The sequence below is a fragment of the Pseudocercospora fijiensis genome (assembly GCF_000340215.1).
Source record: "Pseudocercospora fijiensis CIRAD86 unplaced genomic scaffold MYCFIscaffold_3, whole genome shotgun sequence".
Taxonomy (NCBI): domain Eukaryota; kingdom Fungi; phylum Ascomycota; class Dothideomycetes; order Mycosphaerellales; family Mycosphaerellaceae; genus Pseudocercospora; species Pseudocercospora fijiensis.
Genome location: NW_006921534.1, coordinates 1,365,270 through 1,383,143, shown reverse-complemented (window position 1 = coordinate 1,383,143; position 17,874 = coordinate 1,365,270). Strand labels below are relative to the sequence as shown.

At 45.3% G+C, this 17,874-nt stretch overlaps 4 protein-coding genes across 4 annotated transcripts; 1 reads left to right on the top strand and 3 right to left on the bottom strand.

The window, feature by feature from the left end:
- Window positions 1–9,569: 9,569 nt before the first annotated feature.
- On the bottom strand, window positions 9,570–14,147 carry MYCFIDRAFT_152230 (uncharacterized protein; the record flags this gene model as incomplete). The annotated part of the gene is made up of 2 exons (XM_007926381.1): window positions 13,897–14,147; window positions 9,570–10,580 (listed from the first exon to the last, which is right to left on the bottom strand). Exon 2 carries the CDS (start codon window positions 10,179–10,181, stop codon window positions 9,570–9,572), a length of 612 nt encoding a protein of 203 aa, XP_007924572.1. The 5' UTR covers window positions 10,182–10,580; window positions 13,897–14,147.
- MYCFIDRAFT_202830 (uncharacterized protein) lies at window positions 10,058–15,492 on the bottom strand (the record flags this gene model as incomplete). Its single annotated transcript, XM_007926380.1, has 3 exons — window positions 10,058–10,580; window positions 13,897–15,288; window positions 15,357–15,492. The coding sequence occupies 2 exons, from the start codon at window positions 15,490–15,492 to the stop codon at window positions 14,018–14,020; spliced, it is 1,407 nt and encodes a 468-aa protein (XP_007924571.1). The 3' UTR covers window positions 10,058–10,580; window positions 13,897–14,017.
- A 317-nt stretch (window positions 15,493–15,809) lies between these two features.
- On the top strand, window positions 15,810–16,560 carry MYCFIDRAFT_134708 (uncharacterized protein; the record flags this gene model as incomplete). The annotated part of the gene is made up of 3 exons (XM_007926379.1): window positions 15,810–15,896; window positions 15,949–16,135; window positions 16,190–16,560. The coding sequence occupies 3 exons, from the start codon at window positions 15,810–15,812 to the stop codon at window positions 16,558–16,560; spliced, it is 645 nt and encodes a 214-aa protein (XP_007924570.1).
- Window positions 16,561–16,834: 274 nt separating this feature from the next.
- MYCFIDRAFT_135013 (uncharacterized protein) lies at window positions 16,835–17,793 on the bottom strand (the record flags this gene model as incomplete). The annotated part of the gene is made up of 2 exons (XM_007926378.1): window positions 16,835–16,922; window positions 16,979–17,793. The coding sequence occupies 2 exons, from the start codon at window positions 17,791–17,793 to the stop codon at window positions 16,835–16,837; spliced, it is 903 nt and encodes a 300-aa protein (XP_007924569.1).
- Window positions 17,794–17,874: the final 81 nt, after the last annotated feature.

The following is a 17,874-nucleotide window of genomic DNA, read 5'->3' as shown; positions in this document are numbered from 1 at the left end:
AGTTAATATAGACTCGAAGGCCTCTACTAGGCTTTCGTACAATTAGTATAGGTATAGTAGTAGGGGAGTTGCTTCGCTAGATCTTTCCTTTCTCTAACTGATTATCTACCTACTTCTTAGCGACTATGTTCTCGACATTAGACATAGGGCGCGGGCGGATATATAGCGGGGATTTGCTATCTCGTAACTTGATCTAGTAGTCTGTAGGGCGATATAGTAGCAATTTATCTACGTCTTCGCGAGACTAACAGTCTGCTTAGTTATAATATTCTTTAGGCAACTTAGGAAGTATATCTTCCTGCTTATCTTTGCCTTTTATAAATTTGTTAATATCGGAAGGCGCTAACATAGCGTACGCTATTGCTAGATTAGAAGAGTAGACCTTCTTTAGACAGTCTTTGTGTTTCTCGATAGCGTTAGCTACTAGCTATTCGATTAACATAGCGTATGCAAACGCAGTGTTCGAGCAGCGTACGGGCTTTGCAGTTATACTGTGTGCTTTAAGCACTTGTGCCGTAAATGGATTAGCTAGTAACTTGTACTAATTCGATTCCTTTAGATTAAGGTAAAGACAATGAACTACGGCTCCCTTCCGTCGCGTATACATCCCGAACGCTTAAGGACTTACCTCTTTAATCTTAGGCAACTTCTCTTTAGCGGGAGTGCTAGCAGATGTCGATAATTAAATAGCCTTAAGCGGGGATAGTATAGCTACGCGGAAGTAGAGAGGTCGTTCGGAGAAAGGACGGGAACGTAGTTTTGGTATAGCTAATACTAATACGTATATATAGATCGAATAGCCTTAGCAGCTATAATTAAGGAATTGTAGTGTCTTGTCTTTCTAGTTCTTAGTAGGCATATAACAAGCATGCTAACTAGAACTAAGCGTAAAGTCGTATCCGAGGTTTTTAACGATAAAGAAGCGAATCTTCTCGTAGTGTCTACCTACATTTACTTCAACTTCGGTTATTTCGCTAATTATCTAGCCGCCTGTCGAAAGTATAGCCAAACCTAAGGTAAAAGGGTTGCGTAGTTTGATACGCGGGAGATTATAGTATTGCGTATAGGAGTTATTATAGTACTAAGTATTAGCACTATTATCGAGAAAGAATTTAGAAGGGTTTCTATTTGCTTGTCCCTCTACGATAAAGTGCTATCTAATATCGGGAGGTCGGGTTTCTGTATTTAATGCTAAAATATCTTAGAGCGTAGCTTGCAATGCCGAGGCTCTTAATGTAATAGGCAGTACTAGTATATGTAATGCATCCTACGGATAACTACTATTATTTGCGCTATAATAGCAGTCTAGGCTTTTTCCGAGTCGACGTTCTCGGTGGTAGTAGTGCCGCTCGTATTAGGGCGAGGACTAGGCGGCAACTTCTTATAGTCGATAAGTAGGCAGGTCTTATTATTAGGACTATAACCCTTCTCTCGGTAGCGGCGGCAACGACCCTTAGCGTCCAATTGTTCGCGGAGTTCCTTCGTTATCTTTGGAAGGTTCTTGTACTTGTCTAGACGGTCGTTCTATACCTTGAGACTAGTAGTAGGAGCCGTTATAGTGTTCGGCTTAGAGGCGGACTTGTCTTTGTCCTTAGGCTTATCTTTGCTATCCTTATTAGCTTCCTTTCGCGGGTGCGCTTCGTTAATACGAATAAAGTCCTGCTATAGGCGCTAGCAGAGCTTAACTAGCTTAGCGACTGTACTATATAACTAAAGGCGCAAGCTAACCTTGTACTTAACGTTTAGCTTTAAGTAGAGCTAATACACCTAGTAAGACTGTCCTACCTTGTTATTAGTGCGAGGGATACGAGCGTTAATCTTCTAATACGAAGGGTACTACTCGGTAAACTTAGCGTTAGAAGGCATCTCTAACTTGCTCATTTTATAGCGAGCGTTGCCGACTAGGTCAAATTCGCCGTAGTCTTCTTTTAGTACTTAAATCATTTCTCGCATAGACGTAAATGCTTCTTCGGGGTTAATCTCATTATCGAGGAATCCGAAATCGACTAAGGAAGGAACGCGAGGAGCTATTATCTCCTTTAGGGTGCTAGACAGGCAGGTGTTTAAGACGTAGTCGAGTGCAGAAGACACGTCCTTAAAACGGGTAACTAAGAGCTTAATACTAAGCTTACGAATCTAATCTTAGAATGTGATCGTGCTAGTGCCGTCAAACTTAGTAACTTTAATGTCTTTGTTCGTACGGAAGGCTTCCTTAAGAGTTACGTTATACGAGACAATATCCCTATCTTCTTCTTCTTCGCTATCTAAGGGGATAGCTATAGAGTCCTTATTATTTAACTTGTTGCTCTTAAACTTCTTGATTTTCTTTAGCTTACGCTTGTCGGAATTAGACTCGTCGCTTGAGTTATTATCTAGGTTCGTGTTGCCCTTGTTAGCGTCCTTGTTCTTGTTTAGAGAGGGTAGCGGCGGAGGTGCCTCTCTACATACGCGTTAGGAAAGGGAGCGCGACTTAGACGAGCGGCGGTTAGTGTTATTACGCTTGTCTAATCGGCTACGCTTAGCTTCCTCGAGTTGCTACTAACATTCTTTTAGCTTATCTTAAAGCTTCCGGAAGTCTTCTTCGGTATAGGTTAGCTTATTCTCTACCTCGAGGGCGTCGATGCGAGCTTATAGTCCTTCTACGACCTTCTTATATGCCTTACACTTCTGTTTAGCATTTTTTATATATTTGCGATACTAGTCCTTCTTGCTAGTTATCTTATCTAGCTCTTTTTTTAGATTCTCGGTGTTTCCCTACTCTTACTATAGAAGGTCTACCTCTTACTATAGATCGAAAGCGCGCTATCTAGCTATTTCGTACTTCTTACGGTTTAGGTTATTAGCTTCCTAGAGCACTTAAACCTAGTTAAGAGCCTCTCGATAGTCGTTCTTAAGGCGGCGGACGATATAGAAAGTCGAGTTAGGGTATTAACTAACTGTGTTCTTAAATAAGTCCTAGTCGAGCTTCTTAAGCTCGGCGAGTAGTACGCGCAGTATCGACGCGGTGCCGTTATTGTTAATATTAATAGCGACTATAGTTTCGTCTAGAGGGTTAAGGTTCTTATCGCGCAGTTGTCGTATAAGGTCGATATCTAAGTCGAGGGAGTCGCGACGCGAATCCTCTAGGAGTCTGTTTAGGATATCTTGTTACTATTATCCGTATAGATCTAGATCTAGCGGGTCCTCTTCCTCTTAAAGAGTATTCTAAGTGTTAATAGGGAAGGTGCCTGCTAGCGTAAACAAGATAGAGTCGCGCGTTAGGCGTAGCAATATTAGATAGCGTACGCTATCGCGCGAACTAGAACCGTTAATCTTCGCTATAGCGACTAGCGAAGATTGGTAGTAGAGAGAGATAATAACTATAGAAGGTACTTAACCTAGTACGCCCCTTTAGCGACTTAGACTATAGAGCGCGAGGTGCGCGACTATAGAACTGTAGATATAAGACGACTTCGAATTGCTCGAGATCGTTACGGTAGCGAAGAGATTAGAAGTCGTCTTAGAAGAGCGATAGGTGTTTAAACGGTCGAGATAGTATAAGGGACTAAAGGTAGGGGTTTAGAGGTTATAACGGAATCTCGACGATCTATCTAAGAGAGCGCGAGAGAGGGGTGTTTAAATACTAAAAGCTAGGTGCTAAGCCTCGGGACGGCCCGTGCCGAGGCACGTGCGAGCTAATACGTAAATGTTCGAGCTTAACCCGTAACACTATAAACAGATAGTTAGACCGAAAGGCAGAATGCTACGCTATAGCAGTACCTACGTAGCTATATTAATAAGAACCCTAATAACTAGGTCAATCTCCTACAACCCGCCGAATTCGTATATAACAATAGTGTCTACTTATCTACTAAGGTGTTACCTTATTTCGCTATAATAGGCTAGAACGCTGCTATGCTATAAGACCCCCTATCGCTCGAGGCCGAGCGTAAGGAAAGGGAAGCGGGTTAACCTAAGACACTAGCGGCTATTAAGAGGGTTTAAAAGATGCGAGAAATTTACGCTAAGATAGCTAACAAACTAGCAAAGGCCTAGGCCTATTAGAAGGCCTACTATAATAAACACTACCTTCTAATAACCTTTAAGCAAGGCGACCTAGTTATACTTAGTACGAAGAACCTTCGTATCTGCAAACACCCCTCGCCTAATAGTAAAACAAGGCCTAAACTCGCACTAAGGTATATTAGCCCTTTCCGTATCCGAGAACCTAGGGGCACCTAGGCCTATTAGTTATAGCTTCTACCTTATTATACTATCTATAATACCTTCTACGTATCCCTCCTTAAGCCGTACTACCTATATAAAGGGGATAAAGCACCTGCCGAATCCGAGGACATACTAGCTAATAGCGAAGAGCTATAGTCTATAGAACGTATCCTATAGCACCGGACTAGGAACGGCAAGAAGGAGTACCTATTAAGATAGCAAGGCTATTTACCTAAATAGGACTCGTAGGAAGCTAAAGGTTCCTTTAAAGACATAACTAAGTTATTAGACGAATATTGGACTAGCGTAAAGAACAAGAAGAAGGCTAAGAGCTTATAATGCCGCTAATGTTACTAAAAGAGACCTAGGAACAATGCTACCCCCGGGGTGCTATTAGCTAACTAATTAGAGGCCGGCGAACTAGGACAATAAGACTACACTACTATAGTAAACGCGCACCGAGTGTTAACAAGCGCGCTATAACGCGTTAACTATCCGCTACTCTTTTAGGAAACTACCTCTCTACTAACGCGCTCTATAAGGCCCTTCTTCTAGTATTTAGGTCCCCCTCTTGTTCCCTTATTCTATCGAGGCCTCGAGGCCTAGGCAATCGGCGAGGACGGCGCGGCCGGCGCGGCTATATTAGTAATAGTGTTGCGGAGTGTATTGCTATTAAGAAAGGACGGATATAGCTATATTAGTAACGGTGTTGCCGAGTATTATTAGTTAAAGAAGGAAGTTAGAAGAAGGTAAAGATAGCGCTAAGACGGCTAGCGCCGCTATTGTTAACATTACTTGCTATTGCCGCTACGCCGTAAGCACAACCTTACCTACACTACAAGCCTAAGGCACTGCACTAGCTAAGTTAAAAGATTAAGCCTATTAAAGGTTTGATTAAAACTTTAAGGCCGAGTTAAAACTTTAACTAAGTTAAAAGATTAAGCGACTAATAGACTAGCTAACTAAGGGCAAAACTATAGAGCTAAGCTAGCTAGGGTCGATCTTACGGATAATAGGTTACTCCTTAATCTATCTAACCCTTTAAGCGAGGCGAACCTCTACTACTATACTTATAATAGCCTTTACCTATAGAAACTAGACGAGCTGTGTTTTTTCGGAAAAGATAAAATAAGATTAACAATTGAAGGCTACTAAACCTAGCCAATTAGGGCTAGCGAAACTACGAACAATAATAGCCCTCGTAACAATAAGAACAAACCCTTAGAAGCGGACATAGCTAGGTCTTTTAAGAGTAGACGCAAAGAACTCGGTACGACATTACTTAGAGCGGAGGCAGGGCTATAATACCTCGTACGTCTACCTATTACAGTAGGGAAGACGCGCTTGTATTATAATTAGTCGAAGGCCCTCAATTCTTGTAGATATATATTACTTCCTATTTTATTATATATAGGGATAGCGCAGTTAGAGTTAGACATTATGCTATATTAGAGGTAAGGTTTAATATAGTTATATAATCGGTAGTTATACGTTCAATTTAGCGCGGACTAAGCGGCTTATTAGACCTACTAAGTTAGCGGTAATAGAGGTTGAGACTAGAACAAAGACCGGCTACGAGGGCGCGGCTTTTAGAAGGGAAGCGTATATTAGGACTAAAGAGGTTATACGTAATTAGCATATAACCGGGCTCGAGTAAAGCTAGGGTCTTAATGCCTTAGGCAGGGCTTAGCGCTTAGTAATAGGCTAACTTGCCTGCCTTCCTCTCTCTCCTTCTAGCTCCTTATCGAATACTACTCGTACCTACTACTACCCTATCTACCTGCTAATATACCCTTCTTACACTTACGCCCTATACTACGATTAGCTACGACTTAGTTTATTATAACGCTCGACTCGCTACGATACTCCTCTAGCGGGGCGAGACCGAATAATAATAATAAAGGCTTTCGCCGGATAGGAGCGCTATATATAGCTAAGAGATAACTCTTCGTCGCTACCTAGTCGAAGCCTATACTATTACGGAGGAGCTAGAAATAGTCTAAGAAGTAGGTTATCTTAGCGTACTTATCGCTAAATAGGGCCGGGAGCTATACTGTCTATTCTTAATTATAAGTAGTACTCTCTAAAAGCAAGGCGACGCTAATACTATAGCCGGATATCGTATCGAACTAATACTAGATCTTAAGGACCTTTATAGCCCCCTTATTAGCGCCGTCGTTATAGAAAAGGCTAGTAGCGATATAAAATACCTTAAGAGGCTTCGCGATAGTCGCTCCTTCTACTAGCTACGATTCGAATATCTATCTAAGGTCTAGCTTCTAGGGGACGATACTAAACGAAGGAAACAAGCCGAACTACCGTAGATTAAGAATCCTCTATAGTAGGCTAAGTAGTAGGGAGTCTTACTATATCTTCGTAAAGAATACCCGCGATTCTTATAGTAATCCCTACCGAGTACTATAGACCTCTTCGTACTAGAAATATTAGTTAGCTGCTATATCGAAGTACGACCGCCGCTATACGACTTACTATAGCTTTCTATACCTTAGATACTTTAAAACTATAATCTTAAGTAGAGGTCTCTATAACTATTATAGCGAGCCTTAAAAGGACGGCGATAGGTAGTTAGTAGCTAGCCCTCGTTAGATCTATACTAGTACGACGCGAATAACTACCTAGCGGCTAAAGTAGTTAGATAGAAATTAGTACTAGTAGAGTCCGTACTAGTCGATCGCGATATTATATTATTCTTATAGTAATTAATTACTACGCGCCTACTAAAGTCGATATATAGATAGTCCGGACGTAGGTAGCTATACGGACTACGCGTTATACGCGGCTTCTATATATATATACGTAATACGCGCCTTCCTTAGTATATAGAATCGAAGGGTACCGCTATTTCGTAGCTCCTTAACGGCCGCGGAAGTCGATAAGGCCGCGAGCGCGACTAAGGCTATCGATAGTATCGTATTTAATCTAAAATATCTAAAATATAGACCTTAATAGTAGAGCTCGTAAAAGCGAGGCCTCGGTACTAGTCGTACGTACTAAATTACGCTTCTAGTCCTACCGCTAGTAGGATCGAGTATACCGCCTTAAGCAAATACCGCCGGATTAGGCGTAGACGATAGAGACAGCCTCGGCGACGCTACGATTACGGCGCCGGAGCATTATAGTCGATACGGCGACTACTACGCCCTCCGGACCGCGCGAGAATCGAGGAATTTTAACGTTCCTCGCCGCCGACTAATTAGAGTCGGCTTTTAGGTCGTTTTGAGCCGCACTAAGCCTAAAGGGGCCCCGTTTTTTGTTGAGTTGTCATATTATAGAAAGCATCGGCTAATTATAGATTAGTTCAGATCTCGTGTGGCTTTGAAAAATTTCTCTAGCCTGTGAACATAGTAGTACCGATCTTGGCAGGCATGCAAAGAGTCCACTCTCATTGCCAGATCTGGTGTCTTGTGCAACCGAGAAGCTCAGCTGAAGAAGAAGATTTCCATATTGCTTTAACACTTCGCGAGTCTCGATCCGGCCGACCCATACACAGTGGCGTAGTTTTTGGGAGCTGGCCAGCATCCCTGGCTCGTGCGGCCTCATGATATATTATAGTCTCCAAGTCCTGCTCTTTTACGTTTGAGCAGCTTTACCGTCCATCCTGAAAAGCACATCAGCCATGCCTTCCGCCATATTGAGCACAATTCTAGCTCTCGTAGCGACATGCATTGCGCAAACCAACTTCTTTTTCCTCACAAATTGGGAATCGGTCGAACTGCACGATGAACTGCATTGCCATAACATCTCATTCACGGTCTCAACTCCCAAAGGCGTACCTTCGTCTGGCGGCAATGATCCATTCGACTGTCTCATTGAATGGTAAGGCTCCCAATCTCTTTCCATTCCTCACTCTGTACTGACATGTTACCGGCTTCTCAGGACTGGAAGTAGCCCACCATCATGCTACACCCAATGCCATACCTCTGGCGGTCTTTCGACCTTCTGGACTCGCGTACTTCCCGATACGTACAACAGCATCGGCTACTTCGATCTTGATGTCGTCCGATACCACAGCTATCGAAGTCAGGAACGCAACAACTTGACAGTGGCTGTGAATGGCGCAGATTTTCCTGGCCTCGTGTGCACGCAAGGCGGTGATTGGACTGCATGCGTTCTGGAAGGAGTTGATGGATACAATGCTACTTACTCATCCCCGGACAATGGAGGGGTGCATGTTGGCTATGAGCCCGATAATATATGCTGAGGCAAAATACCCTGTGCACGTTGAGCCTTCAATTGGGTGGTATTGCTGCGTTTGGATTCCATCTGGTCAAGAACATGGCGAGAAATTTTGCGCGAAGCCAAGTTTTGTAGCATCTTACCAGTCATTCAAAGTTCCAATGCCCAGTTCACAGTTGCCGAAGGTCTCTTCTCCTTGTCCGGATTTGGTTTGTGTCAGTGTGACTTATATATGAAGCCATTCAGTTCACCATCCCCTCATCAGTGCCCTGCGGCTCACGCTTGTCCTCCATTTTCTTGCTGTCGTTGCTCTCGTCCTCCAGCTTCTTGCTGTCGTTGCTCTCGTGCTCACCACTGCAATCGCTGTCTTCGTACTCCTCGTCGTGGTCATCTCTAATACCGTCCCAGAAGCGCCTCGAATTGTCTACGGACGAGCCACGGTCTCGAGAAGGAGGAATGCGAATAAGCATGACAGCTCGAGAGTAGTGGATTGCGATGCCAGGCTCGTTGCCGTACTGAATTATGTCAGCCTTGCCAGCCCTTTATGCATGTGTAGGTCTTCTAAGCACCTACAGTCACGTACGCCATCTGAGGCTCCTTGAGCTCCTTCAGACCATCCTTGATCTTGACCTTGTTCTTACCGGCACTAATCTTCTCCGGCGTGCTATGATTAACCCAAGTGACCTTTCCCGCAGGCATTGATTGACCAAAGCCGATGGAATTTTCTTGGTCAAGATTGCCGCTGCGAGTGTCACCAGCATTGAATGAGAAGAACTTGCCGCTGACAAGATCGACTTCAGCTCCAGTCTCGTAGTCGTATCCGCGGTTCGGAATGACTGGGCCAACGATGCAGCACAGATCCAGGGCCCCAGCGGTTTCGTAGAGGGACATGTCTGCACCTTTCAGTGAGCTTGGCAAAAAGTTGATGTGCTTGTTCGTGTGAGCGTAGCTGTGGGTAAGCCAGATGGCAAGAACACGACCTGTACGACGTGTTACTAGCAGCGCATTTCACTTGGAGATGGCGGTATGGCTTACCATGACGGAAGAAATTGCGATCGGCGAGAGCTGCCGAGAGCTGTTTGTAGAGTGGCAGTTGCCAGGGATCGAGAGCAGACGCACTGCCAGCAAGGTGACCTTGACCGCCTGCAGCACGTTAGAGTAAGATTTCACCAATTAATCAAGTACTTACGAGTCATGAAGAGGTTGTAGGTGAGCGTCACGCGATGTCCACTGGTAACCTCGTACACTTCGTGCTCGCAGTCACTATAGAAGGCTGCCCGTTCAATGTAAGCAGGTGCGCCAGATTTTTGGGACCAGTCGAAGATGAGTTCCTGTCCAGCATTACGTACGGCCAGTTGACCGCCGTCGTGAGCAACAGGCAGAGAAACGACCAGACTGCCAAGTTGTTCTTCGCTGCGCGGAGTATCGACGTGAGCCTTGAATTTGCCGTTAGGCCCACTGTATATGTTGAGCTTGTAGAGCTGGGCCTTGATGCTTCTCTTATCTTTCAGGTGCTTCGTTTGTGGCAGTAAAAGCTGGCCGACAACATCAATAATGCCTGCTTCGTACGGGCAGAAGGAAGTGGCGAAAGCAGATCGGTCTAACTTGCCAGCTTTCCGATACTCCTCATCGTGGACTTCATCTCCGCCACGACCAAATGAGGCAGGCTGGCAGGCGCTGAGGAGTGCTTGAAAGTCAGAAGATGTTGTTTCGGTCCCCGGGAAAAATAGCTGTAACACCCTTGCCGCTGTCACCAAAGCGAACCTGGACCGGCGCATTGACCGGGCCAGACTCCTCAGTATCGTTCACGGATGTGTCCGCTGTGGCAATTAAGATGCTGCCGCCACAGGCAAATGTTGCAGATCGAGCGTGAGTCGCAAGAGACGACTTGAGGTCCGCAAGCAATTGCCCTTCGAGATTAATGGGCGCCGGATCTTGAGACGTGCCAGCGGTCGTCTTTCCAGCTTCTCCCGTTGAGGGAGCTGAAATGTCTGTCATGCTTGCGGATGGAATGATATAGTGTCGGAGCGAAGGTGTACTGTGCGGAGGGCAAGATCGGTTCGAGATGACTCCTGGCGGGATGCTGCAGTGCCGTTGGTGCTTGGCACGAGTTTCAGGCGCCAGGCTTGGCGAAAGAAGAGCTGCAGGTGCCCATGCAAACAGCAAGAGATCAATATGGGTGTCTGTATATCAGCAACTCGCGCTGATTGGCTTGACCCACTTTTACCCCGGTCCTACCCCCCACTTCGAGTTGCTAGCAACTCCCCTAATGAAATTGGTTGAAATGTGCTTCAAATTCGAAAGGGCTTTAGGAATATAGTAATTTCGAAGGTCGCTAGCGATAACTTAATAAAGCTAAAGTTAACGTATAGTATAGCCGTTGCGCTAAATCCGAGGTATATCTACTTGCTCTTACCTTATTGTCTATTGCCGCCGCCGCTATTGCCTCTATTATATTGTCTATTACCGCCGCCGCTATTACCTCTATTATATAGATTACTACTAAAAGTCCTACTATTAAACAGCCGCCGCTAGTCTTCTAGTAAGAATCGCCGGTCGTTAATAAACACGCGTACCTATTAGTTACTAAGTTGTAATATATCGATTAGCAGCGACTATTATAGTATATATTATCGCAGGTCTAATAGCTATAATATCGGTATATTTGCGACGACTATTAAATAGCGAAGACCGCTTAGTATAGTAGGCGCAAATAGAAGGCGCTATTAGTAAAGGACTTAGCGTATAACGTCTATTAAACTGCCGTCGTTTAAGGAAGATATACTATATCGATAGGTGCCGTCGCCTACGTAGTATATATTCTAAAGTACCGAGTTAGTAACCTACGTAGGCTCGAATTACGACGGCGGAGGCGGCTAGAACGACGGCGGAGGATAGTAGTAACTGTTTCTATACTAATTAGTATAGAGACTAGTCGCTGTATACTCTAGTACGCGTTAAGTCGCTATGCCTAGCGTAAATAGGTCCCTTACCGGCGGCGGTCGTTATAGGTAGTAAGGTTGTTGCTATAGGTAGACTGTCTCTTAAACGCGACTAATCGATAGTAAGGCGCCTACGCCTATATTAACCTACGCCTATTAGATAGCAAACAAGGTACTGTCTTTGTATCGCTATTAATATTGCTAGAGCTATTATAATAGCTCTGCCGCCGCCGAGAGGCGTATATATTTAGTATAATACTACTTAGTAATATCGTCTCGGTAGGTTAATAATAGGTGCGCCGGCACTACTATTTCCGCCTTCTTAACCTTCTAATAGTAGTCGTAAGTAATATTCTCGATAAGACTACGAATTAGAAGGTAGCGGTCCTTCGAGATAGTACTAGCAATACTATTAACTTCCTTATTATTATTGTCTTCGATAGGGTTGTTATCGTCTACGAGCTACTCGCTATAAGTCTTCGGCGAGTTAATATTACTATTAAAGCCTTTAGGGTCGAAGAAACGGTTAATATAGCAATCTACCTGCTTCGCGGTTATACTATCGCCTAGAATCTCTTAATCGTACTAAATATAGCGATACGGTTAGTACTACTACTTCTAGAAGAAGCACTAGCATATATCGGGGAGTTAGTTGTCGAGTTGTAGTTAATATCGTATCTAGTTTAGAAGACCTGAATTAGCCCTCTTCTAAGCTAGTCGATATTGCTTAGTAATAGCTGTTTGAAGGCAGTATAGCAGTTTACAGAAGCGCTTATAAGAGCCTTACAGTCTAGTAAAGATATAGAGCATATTATCCTTCGCCGCCTCCTTCTTTGCGTTATTATTCTATCTCTTATCGATATTAAGGGTATATATAAGGGTGCCGGCGAGCGAGAAGTTAGCCTTAATAGACCTTGTATTACTCTTAAAATCCGCGTAGTACGCTTCGACTAGATTAGTAGTACGCGCCTAAATAACGAAGGTTAGTAAAATCGGTTAGAAGAGGACAATATAGCCTTCTTACCTGCATTAATAGGGGGTTGTTCCTCCGTTCTCTAACCGTCTATATCTAAGCGTGTTCGATAGACTATTCTCGTAACAGATACGAGTACAACTCGTCGTTCTTGCTTCGCGGCAGAGCGTTAATAGCTTGTTATACTCTATCTACAACCTCTTGTTTAGTCTCTGCGTATAACGACACCTATACTAGCTTCTCGTAGACCTTCTTATATAGTCCTTTAAGTAGAAATTTGCGGCGGATGGTCTAGAGTAAGTGTCTTATATAGAGATAGGTCCTATACTATAGAAATATCTATTATATTGCTATCTGTTCTAAAGCCGAGTTATTAGTAACCGTATATAGCAATAACTAGCTACTAGGTTTACTATAGTTAGCCTAAGAAGCTAGATAATACAATGCCTGTATATAGACCGGACTATGCTTGCTTTTAAGGAGTGCGTAAGCAACTGGTCGCTAGCGTATATTGTCGTTAGAAATATAGATATTAAACAACTTCTAGTCGAGTTAGTTAACCTCGTATATATCGTCTAGAAGCACTAATTTGCTATACTTCTTTAATAGCTAAATGCCCTCTTCTAAAGCCTATATAACGCCTCTTCTAATACTATCCTTAGTTAGTACGCTAAAGGATTAGTAATGCAAACCGTGCTCTTTTACTACTATAATAATGCCCTATAATTAAAGCTCTATATCGCCTCGCTCGTCCGTCGTCGTAAAGCGCTTGTCTTAATTGTAATAGGGCGAGTGCTTAGCGGCATTATGCAGTAAACTAATATCTAGATAAGGGATACCGAGATTGCTACTATATTAGCTATTAATCGCATTATAAGTCCTTCTCGCCTGCGGCGAGTTATCTATTTGCTTCTTAACCTTATCTTTAACTAGTTAATACACTTTCCGGCTATCGAGAAGGTCTAGGTTATAGGTATATATATTAGTAGTTATATAGCGACGAATACTAACCCTTCTAGTAGCTACATTCTAGCGGTATTTAATCTCGATAATAAAGCTAATCTAATACTCTTCTTCTAGTAGTTTAAAGACTCGTCTATCTATAATATCTACTGCTTCTCGATTAAGCTTATTACGGCGCTATTTCTCTATATAATAGTAATACACTTTATTATAGTATAGTCCTGTTTCTAGGTTAGGTTTGCTATGCTTCTTAGTCGACCTTTTAGTATATTAATTGCTATATAGGCGCTATATTAGTCTCTAGCCTTCTATATCCGTCTTAATATCCTCTTCGAGGGTAAAAACGCGCTATCGAAGCTTCTTAAGGTCGGCGACGTCGCTAGGTGTAGATACGTCTATATTAGTAGACGTTAGTAGCCGTTATATAATATAGGCGATATAGAATAGGAAATATAGGAGGAATTTAGGAACAGTAGAGATATAGGTTTGCTAAGACTACGATTTGTATAAGGTTTAGCGGGGCTTAGTAGCGCTGGAGTTGCTAGCAACTCCGACTGGCCCGTGCCACGTCCGTGCCACCCCTGGAGTTGCTGATATATAGATACTCATCAATATTGCCCGGTCTTACTTACAGGACACCGTAGTGGTAGAATGACGATGTTTCAATTGGATACGAATCTGTCTGGATCAGAGACTCTGTACAATATTTGGGTATCTCACCGCACCATGCAATCCCTCATTGCACGCTCCGCTGCAGCTTCCGCTGTCTCCCTAGTTCCGCTTCTTGCTCCAACTCTTCGCGGCGCCGGTGAGCTTCTTCACCAACAGCTTTCGCGCCTTTCTTTCGCTGTCGCTCTTCGTAGTCGCCACGTCGAGCCAGAATTCGCTTCACGATATGTTCTGCGTTGACATCCTGAAAGTCATGCTTCCCGGTTTCGTGGAAAATGCCAAGAGCTTTGGCGTCTGCATACGGATCGCCTTCGAGATTGCTCGGCGGCATGAATGCAGTCGGTCCATGGTATACTACATCCGGTGCTTTGCCGGACAGACTCTCGAGGTACGTTTTGGTGGGCTTGTACGGGGCTCCGAAAATGACGGCATGAATGTATGTGCACTGTACCACACAAAGTCCTCGCTCGAACACATTCATAATCGGATAGTTGACGCCACGGTGTGCGTTGATAATTTCATCGTCGTGTACACCAGCTATCACGTACGCCGGCGGGTAGTCCTCGCCTGAGTCAGAGATCCGCTTTTGCTTGGCAGCTTCGGTATACCAGCCACTGTCATGGCCATGGTCCTCTTCCAGTTTCGAGACAAGTTTCAGAAATGCGATGTGACCAGATGAGAACAGGTCAAAGCCGCCGTCGACGTAGACTATCCGCTGTCCAGCTCGTGGTGGCGTACCCGAAACGATCTTGGTATATGCTGCCCTGCTGGGTGGTAGACCATTTCTACTGCCATTCAGCAGCTGCTCTGGCTTGTAGCTCCAGACTTCGACAAATGGGTCTTTGCCGTTCGGGGCTGCAGCATATTCTCGTATTCTCTTCGCCATCTCTTCTGCTTGCTCCAATCGTTCCGCTTCATCTCCTGGTCCCTCCTGCCCGTTGATGCAGTCGATCAGGCTCTTGATGAAGTGGTCTTTCGTACGTTCCAGCATTCGACCGACCAAATCAGTCGTGCTAATGCCTGGTGTTCTCGGCACAATTTTCATCCTGCCAGCCTTCTTCACAAATCGATAGCAGTCGTTCCCGCTCGCGTCGCTCGTAATATCGTCTCCATGTGTCACGTATTTGCAGCCATAATGACTGATCCATGGTATTGAGGTCACATACGGTGCGTGTGGTACACACTTGGTGGAGAATCTACATGCATCCACAGCAGCTACACGCTCTGCCAGATTCATGACAGTGGGGCCTTTGTTCTCTGCGATCTCCTCGTCGTTATGGAGCCCGACCCAAAGCTCGTCGCCAAAGCGGCGTGACTGGAGCATGACGCCGGCATGGCCTACAATACATAGCTGTACTCAGCTATCGGTTCTTCGAAAGGTGTCTTTCGTTCTGAGGGAGCACTACCGTGATGGAAGAAGTCGAAGCAGCCATCAATCCACAATCGATCTTCTTTGATTGGAATGTCTTCCTGAGGGTCCACCGGCCATTCACCTGGCTCTGGTATGACACAGCCGACATCAGGGTCGATTTTGGGAGGCATTGTGTATGACCATTGAATGTGTTGTGATTATTCAGGAACAAAAGCTCAGGAGGAGCACTGCAGAGTGCTCGAGGTCGTGGGGTGGTCTTGCAGGGGTTGACGGCGACGTCACATGCAGATCGCGAACTTGCACACGAGTCAAGAAAACAACCACATCCTCTCACAAACCACGATGACTCGTTAGCCTACAACTCCATGCAATAGGCATACAGGCACACAGTGCCACACACCGAGGCCTGTACAGAGACGGCAACACGGCATATGATCCAGCGCTCGAGCGCCAAACCTCCGAATCGAACGCCGACAAGTCTTTCGCAATGCCTTCGGTCATACTGCTCATATTTGTGGTGCAGCTATTGCTGAACCTGATCAGCTCGATCGGCGCCCAGGCCGTCAACGATATAGTAATAATGATGTGAGGGAGTAGAAGTCAGGCAAAAGCTAACTTAGGACCAGGCCTGGTGGTTTTTCACACTCTTGCCCAGCAAGCAAGCGAAACAAGACAAGGAAAATGCGAAGCTCAAGAGAGAGGTTGTCAAACTGAAGCGGGAGCTAAACGCAGTATCTGCGCAAGACGACTTCGCGAAATGGGCTAGGCTGAGGAGGCAACATGACAAGGCGAAGGAGAAGTATGAGAAAGAATGTGCGATTGCAAACATAAATCTATACGAATGCGGCGCGTACTGACAAATTTCAGCTCGCGACCAGCAGGCCTTCCGCTCCACCTTCGACAGCATTGTCTCCAAGCTTCGCTGGCTAGGAACTCAGGGCTTCAACTTCTTCCTCAACAGCTGGTATGCGAAGCAACCTATGTTCTGGCTACCGACGGGATGGGTACCGTACCACGCTGAGTGGCTGCTTTCCTTCCCGCGAGCACCTTTAGGAAGCATCAGCGTCAATGTCTGGGCAATTGCATGTGGCAGCGTTATCGGTATGGTTAGCGAAGGCATCATTGCGCTTTGGACACTGCAGCAGGGAAAAGTTCAGACTGGTGCGAATGAAGGGGAAAAGGTCAAGATGGCTCCTATAAGTGCCTCTACGTCAGAAGGGAGCAAGAAAGAGCTTTGAGAAGGCGGTCTACAGGCCTGACTACATATGCACCATGAAAGCAGCGTTTCAGTCTTGTGATCCGCAAATCGCAGCCCGGGAGTTTTCTGTTTCCTCATGCTTGCCCAGACATGCTTCCACGAAATGGAAGCGACGAGCTTGTTTCTGCTGATTTCGCGCACAGCTTTTCGAACACACACAACAACACGGTAAAAATTACAGTACGCCAGTACCCGTGAACAGCTGATGCCGCACATGATGAACGTCCTGTTATCCTCAGCAGCGAAACGCGCATCTACGCATCAACAGGTCTCTCCGCATTGTCCTGTACAGCATCAACATTCACATCCTCTATCCGCCACATGTACCACATGAACAAGCTCCTGAAGATCTGTCAGCACAGGATCGCTTCCTCTCCTCGGAGTCGAATGCTACGCACCTATAGGGTCTGAACTTCTCGCTAATCTCCAACATATCCTTCTCACTCATATACTTCCATTTGCCACCACCCTTCGCTTTCAGCTTAGCGACATCTCGTCCTACAAATGCTGACATGCCTCTTTGCACACCAAGATCGCCGGTGCTGAAGATATCCATACGCTTTAGACCGAAGCACATAAACATCTCTACACTCCAAGCTCCGAGGCCACGAACAGCTACGAGCTTCTCCATGACTTCCTCGTCGGAACCCTCCATTAGCATTTTCGCGGAAAGCTCCCCGGAATGAAATTTCTGCGCCAGGCCTTGGATGTATTCTGCCTTCCGCTGGCTGAGACCGGCCGTTCTCAATGTCGCAATATCAGTCTTGGCTACGATACTTGGAGGCGGAAAGCCATTCGGACATGCCTCTGCTGGGAAAAGGCTGATGAATTTGTTCTTAATGCTTTTCGCTGCTGCACCGGAAACTTGCTGGGCCATAATCCCGCTTGTCAAGCTCCGGAAAGGATCGATTTGCTCAGCTAAACCTTCTGGACTGAATATGCGACAGTAATGCTTCTCGATCACAGGCCTGAGCTTTTCGTCGACTGAAATGAGATGTTTGCAGGCATCGTCCAGGATCGTTTTCGTGGTCGTTGTTGGTTTCTTGGAAGGCGAGTCTTCAAAGTTCGAATATGTTGGTGGGACCTGAGTCCCTCCGGGCGTGACAAGTGTCGCATTTGTATGATGAGGTTCGGCTGGTCTTGTTGGTGGAGGCGAAGCGTCGTCGATGTCTCCTGTGCTGTAATTCTGTCGCAGATTGCTGGTGCTGGTCATCAGTCCGATGGCAGATGGCGTAGGTGTGAAAGGTACTGGTGTCGTGACAGCTGCTTGTGCAGTCTTCCTTCGCTTATTTGC